The 14853-nt window shown below is 36.0% G+C and overlaps 1 protein-coding gene across 1 annotated transcript in view; it reads left to right on the top strand.

Annotated features, from left to right (window-relative positions):
• Positions 1–14330, top strand: part of arid3a (AT-rich interactive domain 3A) — a 43874-nt gene extending 29544 nt beyond the window's left edge. Inside the window, exons 4-9 of the mRNA XM_016575568.1 lie at positions 7325–7397; positions 8116–8299; positions 9482–9729; positions 10789–11055; positions 13373–13462; positions 13549–14330. Coding sequence (XP_016431054.1) covers positions 7325–7397; positions 8116–8299; positions 9482–9729; positions 10789–11055; positions 13373–13462; positions 13549–13676 — 990 coding nt within the window. The 3' untranslated portion in view covers positions 13677–14330. The remainder of the gene's footprint in view (positions 1–7324; positions 7398–8115; positions 8300–9481; positions 9730–10788; positions 11056–13372; positions 13463–13548) is intronic.
• Positions 14331–14853: the final 523 nt, after the last annotated feature.

Below are 14853 nucleotides of genomic sequence, written 5' to 3'. Positions count from 1 at the left end.
ATGGCGCAAAAGCGAATTTCAGATTTTTTTAAATGCCCATCCCAGCAAAAAATTTCCAAAATCGGCATCCAAACAACACCAGCCCCAGCACGAGTACCGACGTAAGTGAACCCCCCTCCACCCCACCCCACCCAACACGGACACACAAAGCACCCCCAACCGAAAACATCTTCCCGCGCCCCTGCTCCCTTTTGCTCTCTTTATTTCTGTCAGAGCAAGTATCTCAAATTTAAAGTTAATTTTGTCATCTGTGTTGTTCATTTTCTGTGCAATTTTTTGCTGTTTCTGTGACTTCTGACATGAGAACTCTTTTAAATCATGACTCGTGGGTTCAATAAATTCCTTCATTGTGGTGTATTAAACTACTGAATTTAGGTAATAGTTGGAAAATGTGGTTTCTGTTGAATGGCTGCTGTCCTTCAGCCATTCATATGCTTGTCAGAAATATAGCTTTAGTTAAAACCATAGGACCAAAAAATATACTAATATATTTTGTTACATTTTTAATTAGTGTTCATTAGTCGCCTTACATGTAAGTCTATGGAGATTTTTCACGCATTTGACTGTCAAAAATCGAATAGGCAGTTTCATAGGCAAAAGTCGATAGTGATGTTTTCCATCACAAATTTTTTTTTTTTTATTAAAAACTGAATTTTAATTGTGATCATGTTTTTTTTATTTTATCCTCGCGATTTAAGCATAATTGTCTGCAATATTTGCCCACTTATTATGTATCCTGAAAACATTGTCTTACATTGGTAACGAGGCTCCGTGAGCTATCATCTTTGAGGTTGCCAGATATCAAGAGTTTAAATCCCCCAGTCAGATCTTTTTGGAGCAAAATAATCATGATTAATAGTTTAACCATTATCATGTAGGGTTTTTCATACTATCTATTGATTGTATTCGAAACTTTGGACTGACTCACGGCCCACACAGATTTCAGTATGGGTTAAATTAATAAGTAATTTGAATAATATAGCCAGAATTCAGAGTTTCACGTTTCTGAAATCAATTTCTCATTCCCTGCAGGTGTTTCTGGTGAAGGCGTGCTTTAGCTAGGGACGTTGTGACCCTTTAGTTTCTTCTCAGAAACCACATTCTCCTTTGCCCTCAATGCAACACCACCATTCAAATGAAGTCAGATTGAGGCGTCTGAGAACAGGCGCCTCTATGAGATCGATACTGTTCTTATGTGCTTTCATAGTTACCCTTCCCCCATTTGGGCCTCGCTCATTTCCGGCCCTTCCCCCCTTTTGTCGTTTTGCCTGCCTCTTGAGGTGATTGGCAGGTGTGAAATGTTGCTGCGTCGTTTCGAGAATAACAGCTCACGTGTCATCGAAACAATGTCAGACCTTCTCGATGTCAGTCCAAGGTATCCAATTCAGCATTCATTCACTCGCTCACTTCTGAAAACCATTTGAGATGTAAAACTGACCCATAAAAGCATTACACACCTTTATTTTGTTACTTGTAACTAGGGCTGCACGATAATGGTTAAACTGTTAATCATGATTAGTTTGCTTAAAACATTACTGTTAATCTTGATTTTTGTCATTTTAGAATTTTTTATTTTATTTTACATTTCATGGTTGCCAGGTTGGGATTAGGTAAACCGCTGAGCAGAAAATGTATCGATTTATGAAAAAAGCTCTTGACATCTGGCAAACCCAACCATGAAAGCTTATGAAGGCTTGTTACCAATGCAGGATAACGCAAAAGCCAAATTAAAATAAAGCATCGATAAATAATCAGTGGGCAAATATCGCAGACGATTGTGCTTAATAAGAGGAGAGAAACAGAAATCGCAATTAGGTTAGGTATGTTACATGTGTTTGTGTAATTATTTTTGTAGCCCATTTCTTGGGAAACATTCCTGAATTCAAATGAGGATGCAAATGCTTGTTTATATTCTCCCGTATGTTTATTATGTTTATCTTTGTTTTGCTGTGATGTTGGTCAGTACTTCTCGCTAAATTTACCAGCAATTTACCACCAAATTTTTGACACCACATTTAAGGTCTGAAATCATTTGAAGTTAAACATTCACATCCAGCCGACTCTTTTCTGGTACATTTCTCCACCCTGTATTTGAGGTAATGTCAGACAGCTCTGCCTCCACCCGCTTCAAACAGATAAACAGATGTGTTTCCACAGCATGAGGGAGGGGGCTTAGGGTGTATCAGCAGAATTTGGGGGCAAAAGGATCTATAGCTCTCCATCGGTGAAAGCTAAAGGCCCCTGAGGGGAAGATTTCAAACAGAAAGTTGTAAACTTAATGACTGGTTCCTCTTTATCTGCTGATTTTATTTATATATGTTTGTCTTTAGGGCTACATGATGAATCAAATTTTAATTGTATTCACGATTTCTGCTTCTCACAATTTAAGCATAATCATCTGCGATATTTGCTCGCTGGTTATTTATCCTGAAAACATTTCATTTTTAATTGGTATTTGCGTTATCTTGTATTGGTAACAAGCCTTCACAAGCTTTGCGGTTGCCATATTTCAAGAGTTTAAATCCTATAATCAGAGCTTTATTGATACATTTTCTGCCAAGTTGTTTACTCAATCTTCCAAACCTGGCAACCGCATGCCTACTCTGTGCTGCCAAAATGGCTGAAAAACGAAATTCGAATTTTGTACTTAAATATTATCAAAATTTGAATTATATTCTAATTTAACATGCATAATTTCAGTTAGGGTGAAGAAAAGCTTTTGGCTTCTCTTCTGAGGCCACAAGAGGGCGCATCAAGCAAAATATGACTAATGCACGTTTATTCAAAGCATAAGACAACATGACTATATGTGAAAAAAGTGCATAATGTTTAAAATAATGTTTATAAACCAATCATAATTAATTAAGTTGCTTAAACAACTATAAACAAAACAGCATCATGTATGTATGCATAGTCTAATACAAAGGGCGGAAAGCCAATCAAACATAGTAAATTTTTCATTTAAAAACATGAGATGCAGTGGGATGGGGAAAAAAACCCGCCATAAAGTATTGAGATATGTTTTTTCAATGTTGAACTTGCATTAATTTTACATGGCTTTCTAAACATGCGGCTCTCCTTTGTGCGAGATGCGAGTGCAACGGTGATAGATGTCCCTCTAGAAAATGCGCGAAATATGTGTTCTGTGTGAACGGCTTGGTTTCAGTTTTGATGTAAACAAGATCTTCTCCGCATTGATGTTCTCTTTTTCCGCAATATTTTTAATGAACAACGCAGCAGCGCCACATCTAGTGGCTTCAACTGGATAGGCTAACAAAAACATTATAATCCAACGACACTTACATCGTCACCGCATCTCGTGCGCCGCTGATACGGCTACCTCCTTAACGCACAACTAAAATTCGAATGCAACGTTTTTGCATTCGATTGTGGATTTTTACTTTAAATTTGACGAATATTCGAAATTCGAATTTTTTTGACAGCCCTACTCTGTACATTACGGAAAAAATGCTGATGAGCTAAAAACACGGGCAAACATGTAAATTGGAGTTTAGTGATCTCTGTTGAGATATTCTGCTAAAATAAAAGTGCAATACAGCTAGTGTTTTTTTTTTTCTTTTTGCTGTGACTAAATCTGTAACATTCTCATGATTTGTGCTTATGTGAAAGTGCAATAATTCTGATGAGATGTAAAAAAAAAAAATGACAATAACCATTATTAATAAATGTGTTCTATATAATATTATTATTATTATTATTATATACTTTTTTAGCAAAATAATCATGATTAACTGTTTAACCATTATCGTACAGCCCTAGCTTGACTGTTTGACAATACTAAAGTTGGGAATTAAGAATTTTTAAAAAAGCAAATTTTTAAGTATGTTAGGTTTTAAAACATATGTATTGCACCAATGCAATGCCATGCAAATACGCACGTTTGCTACTAGTAACATTTTTTTACTCATAAATACAAATTGGAAAATATAATCTGACTTTCCTGCTTGACTGTTGTGACTACAAAATGGCAACAGCTTCAGCAATTAATCACACATTTTACATATGTCATTTTACTATAGCTGTGCACTTTATGTTGTGCTTTATTTTCCAGTACTCTGCTAAAGGAAAGGTCATTACGTTAATCACACTTTGTGTACTCAGACATAACAAAATATAGTAGTGGATTCATGTTTTAATTGTGGTTTCTTTACTACAAGACGTAAATGTGGCATAAAGCCCCATAACAGTGTTTCGCTATTCTGATAAAAAAAAAAAAAAAACAAATCTTATGAGTGTTTTAATGAAGCAATCTGAAAGGCTTAAGTTGTTGGTTTAAAATTGGACTGGATCAATCATACAGTCTTTTGATAATCAAGGCATTACTTTTGGTAATGTCTATCTTGAAATGAATCAAGGACGGTAGCAGTTTTATGAGTTCTCAAAGCATTTTTTTTAATACAAATATGTTAAATTCCTTATGATTCTTCCTTAGGAATTACATAGAGTTACTCTAAAATGACATGAAGCTCCCTGCTGGGTGACTGGTTTTGAACACTGGTAAAAGGGACACAGAATTATGGATAGAAATGTAAGGGTGGGGCTGAGTACCTTACAGAATATGAGGCAGGTCATATGAGAAATTTATAGTGTGGCACTCCTCAAAAACATATACATCCTGTAATTAACCCTCTGCTGGCCCCCAGCGTTACCTTTACTCTCACTCAGACCCTCCCCTTTCTGCTGCTAATGAGAGCTCAGGAACAGTGGAGGAAAGCAAGAAGGGAATTGGAGAAAAAAAGCTGCCCATTGCTCAGCTACCAGCACAGTTTTTTTTAAATAGCGTGACCTTTTTGGCACGTGAGGCTTCTGTTTTCATTAAGATCCTTCAGACATTCACGCATTTGTTCGAAATATTGCTTTAATTAAAACTAAAGATTTGATTAAGATACCATTTCACATTATATTTTTTAATGTATTAATTTATGAACCATCATAAAACTAACAGTTCTGGTCCTCAGGAATACTAGGAACTAGCTTGCTGATTACTTGCTGCCTATTTTTTATAGCATGTGAAATAATGCATTATGCAGTGATAAATGTTCCAAAGTATAGTGTGCTGTATTGTTATCACTTGAGCTCGCTATATTTTATCACCTCATCATGTTGCGCGTTTAGTTCAGCAAGTTCCCATTTTGGTTAGTTTGCATTTTGTGGACATCATTTTGAAAATAATAATAAATAATTAAAAAAAAAAAAAAAACGACTCTTATGAGTGTTTTAATGAAGCAATCTGAAAGGCTTAAGTTGTTGGTTTAAAATTGGACTGGATCAATCATACAGTCTTTTGATAATCAAGGCATTACTTTTGGTAATGTCTATCTTGAAATGAATCAAGGACGGTAGCAGTTTTATGAGTTCTCAAAGCATTTTTTTTAATACAAATATGTTAAATTCCTTATGATTCTTCCTTAGGAATTACATAGAGTTACTCTAAAATGACATGAAGCTCCCTGCTGGGTGACTGGTTTTGAACACTGGTAAAAGGGACACAGAATTATGGATAGAAATGTAAGGGTGGGGCTGAGTACCTTACAGAATATGAGGCAGGTCATATGAGAAATTTATAGTGTGGCACTCCTCAAAAACATATACATCCTGTAATTAACCCTCTGCTGGCCCCCAGCGTTACCTTTACTCTCACTCAGACCCTCCCCTTTCTGCTGCTAATGAGAGCTCAGGAACAGTGGAGGAAAGCAAGAAGGGAATTGGAGAAAAAAAGCTGCCCATTGCTCAGCTACCAGCACAGTTTTTTTTAAATAGCGTGACCTTTTTGGCACGTGAGGCTTCTGTTTTCATTAAGATCCTTCAGACATTCACGCATTTGTTAGAAATATTGCTTTAATTAAAACTAAAGATTTGATTAAGATACCATTTCACATTATATTTTTTAATGTATTCATTTATGAACCATCATAAAACTAACAGTTCTGGTCCTCAGGAATACTAGGAACTAGCTTGCTGATTACTTGCTGCCTATTTTTTATAGCATGTGAAATAATGCATTATGCAGTGATAAATGTTCCAAAGTATAGTGTGCTGTATTGTTATCACTTGAGCTCGCTATATTTTATCACCTCATCATGTTGCGCGTTTAGTTCAGCAAGTTCCCATTTTGGTTAGTTTGCATTTTGTGGACATCATTTTGAAAATAATAATAAATAATTATTTATTTATTAAAGATTTATTGAAATATTTATTTATATAGCACCTGTCATACATAAAATGTACCTGAAAAAGCTTCACAGGAAGGAAAAATGTACAATTAAAATGATTAATAATAATAATTTTATATAAATAAATATACATTATTATTATTATTGTATGATTTATGATAATGTCATATATACAATAATTGTATATTTTAATTAATTATATATATATATATATATAAATGTATAATAATGTTATTAATAATAAAATACAATCGTTTTATTATTATTATATAATTAATAATTTAACATTTATAATTGAAATATAATAAATTATGATATAAATTAACATGTATATATCATTTAATTAATTTATTTGTTATTATTATTAATTATTAATAATAATTTAATTGTAGTGGAAAAGAAATTCAATTCAATTCAAGTTTATTTGTATAGCGCTTTTTACGATACAAATCATTGCAAAACAACTTTACAGAAAATTAAGTTTCTACAATATTTAGTGGTAGCTTATCAGTGGTGACTGTCAGTTTATGTACAAATGGCAGAAATGTACGGACAAATCATTTAAAGACGTAATCAAACAGACGATGAACACCATTAACAGCAATTATTATATGATGCAATCAAACTTATAACAAAATTTGGTAGTTCTGTAAAGAACAGTCTTGAGTGTTGCATTTTGGTATATACTATTCTGAATCTGCGCAATGTGCTTTGTATACTGCTTATTTTGGCAAATATAGCAGGTCATAGTAGTAAGTGTATTATGGTAGCATGCTGTACTAAACATGGCCTTGATAACAGCTGTGATGTGTAAAACCTTCAAATCACCCCTTTTTTACACCTTAATTACACCTTAATGTCAGGAACTGTATCTTCTAACGAAATAATTACACTTTATTTTTATTGTAAAATAATGTTTTTATATGTGTCCTTTATTTATTTTTTTAGCTAGCACTTGCCAGCTAACAGTTCTGTTTAGCCATGACTTTTTCACAATACAGCACAGCCTCTTAGAACATATTGCTTGTATAATGCAATTTCTGATCAGGACATCAAGAGTGATGAGAGCACAGTTTCACACACTGCTCTTCATAACCTTGTTTGTCTGGCTGTGTGTTTTTCATGTGCAGCTCTATGAACTGGACAGTGACCCAAAGAGGAAGGAGTTCCTGGACAATCTGTTCAGCTTTATGCAGAAGAGAGGTATGTGCAAAGAAAATCACTTTTACGCATCAAAAACATCTCCATGTGTCATCTTATAGAGACCTTTATGACCCAGACCTTTCCAAACTCTTCCCCTAATGCGCTCTCATCAACACCCAGCTCATCTTTCAAATCTCCACCACAGTGATATTTATATGCATTTATATCGAAGCACTGCCATTTTCTCCCTTCATATCATGCTGAAGCAGGGCTGTGGCTCCCACATTCACATGTGTTTTTAAACATGGGGGTATGCGAACACATGTCCATGTCATGATCCGGCCTTGAAACTGTCGAAGCATGTGTTCCTATTAAACTTGCTGTGGAAAATGTTCTCCAGCACTTGTTAAACCCTCTTCTGATGAATAAATTAATGACCTGGGAGAGAAATTTTATTAGCTAGGTTATTTATGGCACAAATGCATGTGCACGATAATCTGCTGCCTAGAGAAGAGCAGAAACGCTGAAATTAAATGTAATGAATTAAATGTTTGTTTGTTTTTTAAATATTACTTATTACTATAGTACTATTTATTATTACTACTTCTTTTGTTGTTTATTTGTAGCACAAATGCATGTGCACAACAATCTGTTGCCTAGGGAAAAGTAGAAACTCTGCAGTCTTCCCAAATGAAGACTAAAATGGGAGTTCCTTTCATTTGTAGAGGATACATTCAAGCTGCTAAGTCGCTCAGCGCAGCTGTTTGTTTTCGTGCAGGGACTCCAGTGAACAGGATTCCCATCATGGCCAAGCAGGTGCTGGACCTCTACATGCTGTACCAGCTGGTGACAGAGAAGGGGGGGCTGGTGGAGGTCATAAATAAAAAGTTGTGGAGGGAGATCACGAAGGGCCTGAACTTGCCGACCTCCATCACCAGCGCTGCCTTCACTCTCAGAACACAGTGCGTACTCACCGACACCTTCACAGGAGAAATTATGTTTACTTGCACGTGTAGAATGGAAACGCCCACTGCTATGATTGGCTAACATCTTTGCATATGAAATGAGCATTACACCTGGAACTCTCTCAAAAACTTTCACTGTGTTTTTACCACCAGCCGCCTAGATTACCTGATAGTGAGAAGTGTTGATTAAAGCACTATATTTAGAACGAATCCCGTTGCATCAAGTTGCACCGCTGCACTGCAGCCGAACACAGTCAAGTCTACTGAGCACAAGATGCAAGGATCTCATTGCAATGCGATTTCTGCAATAGCACAAATGCATTCATAATATCTAACAGTGAAAACACGATGTAAATAACATACTTGTTGAGCAGTGTAAACTGTCTCTGATTTTAATGGGCTTATCTTGAATTGACTGCTCCAGCGTTTTGATCGCTTTTTTGTATATAAAATAATCACATTATAAATAACAGATGGTTTTCACGCTACTAACAGGAACGGTGTGAAGTTGATGGTTTAGTCATTGGCTTGATTGACTAATGCATAAACAGCAGTAAACCACATTTACAACATTTTATATGATCATGGCATGCAAGTTTCAGATTTTTACATTACATTTCTCAAATTTAGTTTTGGTTGCAATGTTTTTTAGTGCTGTCAAACGATTAATCGCGATTAATCGCACCCAAAATAAAAGTTTTTTTTTTTAAATATAATATGTGTGTAAGGTCTATATTTATTATGTATGTAATAAATACACAAACATACATATTTTTCCTTAATATATACGTGTGTGTGTATTTATATATACATAATAAATATACACAGTAGTACACACACATATATTATGTAAACAAAAACTTTTGTTTTGGATGCGATTAATCGCGATTAATCGTTTGACAGCACTAATGTGTTCTGCACCATTTCTTTACATGAAGTAGTATGGCTCTTGTGATTGATGGACAGACATGAGCTGTTCAGAACACTCCTCTTTGATCGCATATGAAATCCTGGAGTTTCAGAAGGGTAGAAAAGGATGATTCATATTTTAAACTGGGGAATTAGTTTTGAGTTCTGAAACTTGCGGTATGTTTTTATTGTAAAGTAACCACTTATATGTGTAAACCTCAAGAATATTTTGATTCTCCATTGCATGACCCCTTTAATTTCGCCCTGCAGATATATGAAGTATCTGTATCCTTACGAATGTGAGAAGAGGGGTCTCAGCAACCCCAATGAGCTGCAGGCAGCCATCGACAGTAACCGGCGAGAGGGACGCAGGCAGGGCTTCGGTAGCTCGCTCTTCACCTACTCGCCCAACGGGACACCCACAATGCTCTCATCACCCAAACTCTCCATGCCACCCATGGGCATCGCCCTGCCCAGCAACGGAGCCTCAGTCTCATCCTTACAGAGAATTAAGAAAGGTAATACCTGCTTGCAGAAACACCAAATATAATGCAGTGGGTCATGGTTACATAATGATGAGTAGTAACTGATTACATGTAATCCAGATTCCAAAAATAAAGTACTGGTAATTAGATTATATTGCATTCGAAAAAATCTTACAGTGTGTCATACCGTTTAGCTTTGACTATATTCATATAGAATGGCCGTGTAAATGTCATGTAAGTAAATTTGTAATCCATACTTCTGAGTTTAGGGACAAAAGCACCTCTCAGTCACTGACAAAATATAGAGATGTATAGTTCTACATTATATGCTTTCATATGACTTTTTCTTAATTATTGATCTGGACAAAAATATTTAAAACCTGGGAATCTTTGGATGTGTAATGTCATTGCTGTTTTCATGTTTATTAATGCAGCGAATCCCAAACTTTTTTGTCAGCCAAACTCTTTTAATATAAAATATTTACTTAAAGACCCATGAGATTTTAAGTTCATGTTTCAATAATTTAACAACACATGTGCATGTTCACGGTTCTCTGATGTCAGTTAATGGCCACATTGACATGCAGGTCAACAAATAAAATATTTCTATTTTTTTTGTGTGTTCATTTGTTTTATTTTTACAGTTTTCATTTTCATAAAATGTATTATTTTAAATGTATATGTTTATTATTTAATTAATCATTAGCTTTTCATCAACTCATTAACCCTAGTTTGGGGAAACCCTGATGTAATGTAAAGTTATGCATTTGCATTTCTTCTTGTTGACAACAGAGAATGGAATATATTTTCTTCTCTTTTTTTAGGTAAAAAGTTATCTAAAAGTAATCAGAAAGTAGTCTGAATACATTACCTAAATTCAGTAATCTAAGATTATAATGAAGATTATAATAGATTACATTAACTGCAGTTTTTGTCATGTAATTTGTAATCAGTAACGGATTACAAATGATAAGTAATCTACCCAGCACTGTGGTTACATCTTTAGTGACATCTTAGAAAAATGACTCAGATGTTGCCATATGGTTTGCTTAATTTCAAATGTGTTTCCTTCGATCCCTTTCTCTGTTGTAGAGGATGACGGGGTTCAGACTCGTCTGCCTGCGTCTCTGGCCACTCATTCGGTAGCTGCGGCCCAGGCTGCGGCTGCACAGGCGGCCACCATCGCACAGGTAGCTGCACTGGAGCAGCTGCGGCACAAGCTGGAGTCCGGCGAGCCCCCAGAGAAAAAGATTGCACTACCACTGGACGAACACCAGCGGCTACTGCAGAGAGCCCTTCAGCACAACCTGCTGGCCATGACAGCACAGATCCCCATGAACATCCGCATCAACAACCAAGGTACTGACTGACACTTTTACATTCTGGCCTACAGATGGACCAAATATGTCTACCCTGGCAATAGTAGGGATGTGCAATCACATTTTAAAACCGACTATACCAGTATTTCTCAACAGGGGCGGTACAGTCCCCCAGTGAACGTTTCTATTCACAAGGCTTTTTTGCTTCCTGAAAAACTGACAAGGATGATATTCAAACTGTCTAGTTAAATCAGATCTGTTATTTGGCATTCAATGACATGCTTTTTAAATTAAATAATAATAATAATAATTTGAATACATAGTATTTAAAATATATCTCTTTATGGGCTTTTTGAAGTGTCAGAGTTTAGGTGGAACAGACTTACAATGGAGGGACAGAAATCTCTTAGGTTTCTAAATCTTCATTTGTGTCTCAAAGATTAAATGAAATTCTTATGGGTTTGGATTGTTTGGATAGATCCTTAAGCGCTGGATTGAGAATTTTTATTTTTGGATGAAATTTTCTCTTTAAGAAAGCCAAAATATTAGACTGGTTTCTGGTTCATTGGACTCTAATGAACGTTTTCTCAGGTGGTGTTTGCCTCATTTAAAAATTACCATTTAAAAAAAAAAAAAAAAAACTTGCAACCGAAATTGTGTATGTATGTTGTACAGTCATGTTTATTCATAAACGTATGTTGAAACACGTTGTACAATCATTGCAAGCACAGTTAGACTACAAAGAGTTGATTTAATTTACATTTTTACTATGGTTTTATCCTTTCCCATAAACACCAACCTGAGAAAAAACAAACACCTTTTTATAAAATTTTTGATGTTTCAGGGAAACCTGTGTGTGGAATGAAATGAACTCAGTGTGTTTTCTAGTACAGTGCTGCAAAGCCCCTCTTACATCATCATTCACTGGAAACAGCTATTTTGTAGGAAAGGGTGTGAAAATACTACCACAGCCAGACTAAATTACTGGCATGTGGTAAATGCACTTTACAGATCAGTGGTTGTCAGGTGGAGATGTCAGCTGCCTTCTCTAGGATGAGTCATTACAGCTCTCATTATCCCACAGTAGTAAATCTAGAACTGTTCTTACTAAATACTATTCTAATGAATGAGGAAACAAAAGGGTGTTTAGAAGTGCTCTGATTAGATCTTATCAGAACTGTATAGTTGCATTGATGTATTTACTTTAAAGAATGCTAGCATGAAGGGTCTGATTCATTAGTAGACTTGAGGTGTTGACCTCAACGACAAAAAGACAAGGCGAATATTTCTGCCGTGTGGGAAATCCCTGCCTTAACACAACATGACTTCCTTTTCTTGGTTAGAGGTGTTAAATACTAGAGATTTCACCTTGTGTATTTTATCGGAAGATGAATAAGGGACTGAATAAATTCCCCCTGCCACTGCATGTGAACTCTTCATTTTTTTTTTAGCTTGCTTCTATCTATCAACTGGGAAATCGCTACGGAAGTGCCCCCTGCTGGAATTATACTGCCCACAGAATATTATTAGTAGCTTTTTGAGCACCATTATTAATAATTCTCATACTTTGGGTTAGTAATTTGTACAAGCCCATACCCTATGTATTAAATGTTGGCATTTAAAGGGATAGCTCACCCAAAAAATGAAACTTCTGTCATCATTTATTCACCTTCAGGTTGTTTCAAACCTGTATGAGATTCATTCTTCTGCTGAACATAAAAGAAGATATTTTGAAGAATGTGGGTAACCAAACAGTTACTGGACCCGTCTGCTTGCATCTCTGGCCACTCATTCGTAAAAGGTTCTCATTCATAAAAGTATTTCCATTGACAAAATGATCCCAGTTCACACACGGATCCACGAAAATGACTAAAGACGTAGTTGGTGATATGACTTTGTGAAGAAACTCGTGGATGCCTACAGACTGAACACGTAATATGCACGCCTATGACGTCACCATTTTCACAAATTAGTGTTTTTTTATAGTTTAAAAAGAGATGATAATGGTAACGTAAAACTTGAACTTTGAAATCTGTTTTCAAAAGTTAGTGTTTACATGCTCCCAAAGCCATTGTCGTGATTAAATGCCAAAAGTTGTAAACTGTTTCGTGTAAACGGCCTCTTAATCTTCCCAACCTGGCAACCATGAGCACACGCTCTCTGTACATTACGGAAAAAGCAAAATAATCATGATTAACCGTTTAACCATTATTGTGCAGCCCTATGGGACAGGTGGTTTTAATTTTGTGGCTGATCATTGTAAGTGAATAATACCTCTTGCTGCTTTGAGGAGAGGTGTGCTATTTCTTTTCGTAACGTGTAAACTTTTTTTTTTTTTTTTTTTTTCTGTCTATCAGAGAGCAGGCAAGACTCAGCCTTGAACCTGACCACCAATGGCCTAAACAGCATCAGCATGTCGTTGGAGCTCAATGGAGTCGTCTACACCGGTGAGGAGCCATCACCACGTAGATTCTTTGTATTCAAGTTCTCCTTGGTTTTGGCTGTGACTAATCTTCCTGTTTTCTCATAATAGGTGTTCTCTTCGCCCAAGCCGCAGCGCCGACCTCATCAGGGGCATCCAACAAATCTTCCGCAGGCAACAGCGGGCCTCAATCTGTTCACCACACACCTACCTCATCCTCCAACAACCAGTCGCCTTAGCACCTCAGACTCTCTCTCCGTCAGTGCAAAACCAAAGCCAAAAAACCTCAGTTACTACAGAAGATATGCCAAAAAAAAAAAAAAAACAGGGCAGGAATAACTGAATCGTTCTCAACTTGAAGAACACTAGCTCAGGTCTTTTATTTACACTCTCCTTTGTTCAGGAGTCAAAAGAAATCTAAAATAACAGCAGAGTTTATTATAAAGATAATGATATAATGTATATGCAAAACCTGTGAATAATTTATTTCTCTTTCTGTGAGCACACTGTCTGGCGTTAACAAGGCTGTAGGATTCTGCTTTTTAGGGTTTTATAATCTCTGACTGACAAAAGCTTTTCATTAATAGGCAAACCGATAACAATAGTATTATTGTTAGAACGTGTGATGCAAACAGCTTGAGGGTCTGAACTAATAATATATTGTTGTAGATTTTATTTTCTCTGTATATGTATCCTGCAGTGCCTTGTGAAGGTGTTTCCTTAGCACAGTTTGAATGCGCTGTTGACAGGCGAACGTCTGAACTTCAGCATGAACACGATACAAAGTGTGTAATTGTCGGAAGTTTTGCTGTTTTTTGTTGCAAGTGTTCAGCTGTTTGGTTTCCAATCTCAGAGCTTAATAGCAGTCAATGAAGATTCATTTTAAAGGGATAGTTCACCCAAAAATAAAAACTCTGTCATCATTTACTCAACATTAAGATGTTTCAAACCTGTATGAGTTTCTTTCTTCTGCTGAACAGAAAAACAATTTTAAAGAATGTAACCGTAACAGTTTCTGGTCACCATTGACTTTTCTGAAAGTTATGAAAGTCAATGGGGACCAACAACATTCCTCTAAATATCTTCTTTTGTGTTCATCAGAAGAAAGAAATTCATAATGGTTTAGAACAACTTGAGGATGAGTAAATGACGGAAGTTTAATTTTGGGAGAACTGTCCCTTTATGGAGCTGATTTAGGCATGCATTTGTAGATATGTATACTTGCATTCATACCCTGTTTTCATGTTTCTTGTTTATTTAATGTTTGCATCTTCACGACTGCTGGCAAACTCTGGAGGCCACGTTCTCCATGAGCCTCACAAAGGTTGCTGAGGTATTGCAAGTATTGAGTCCGAATGTAACTGGACCCATTTTTTTGGCCCATAGTTATGCTATGTGGAAAGAGTTCAGAGGTTG

This window comes from Sinocyclocheilus rhinocerous, unplaced genomic scaffold (assembly GCF_001515625.1).
Source record: "Sinocyclocheilus rhinocerous isolate Xijiao unplaced genomic scaffold, SAMN03320098_v1.1 scaffold324, whole genome shotgun sequence".
Classification (NCBI taxonomy): Eukaryota; Metazoa; Chordata; class Actinopteri; order Cypriniformes; family Cyprinidae; genus Sinocyclocheilus; species Sinocyclocheilus rhinocerous.
The sequence above is the reverse complement of the archived record's forward strand: the minus strand, read 5'-3'. Positions and strand labels throughout refer to the sequence as shown.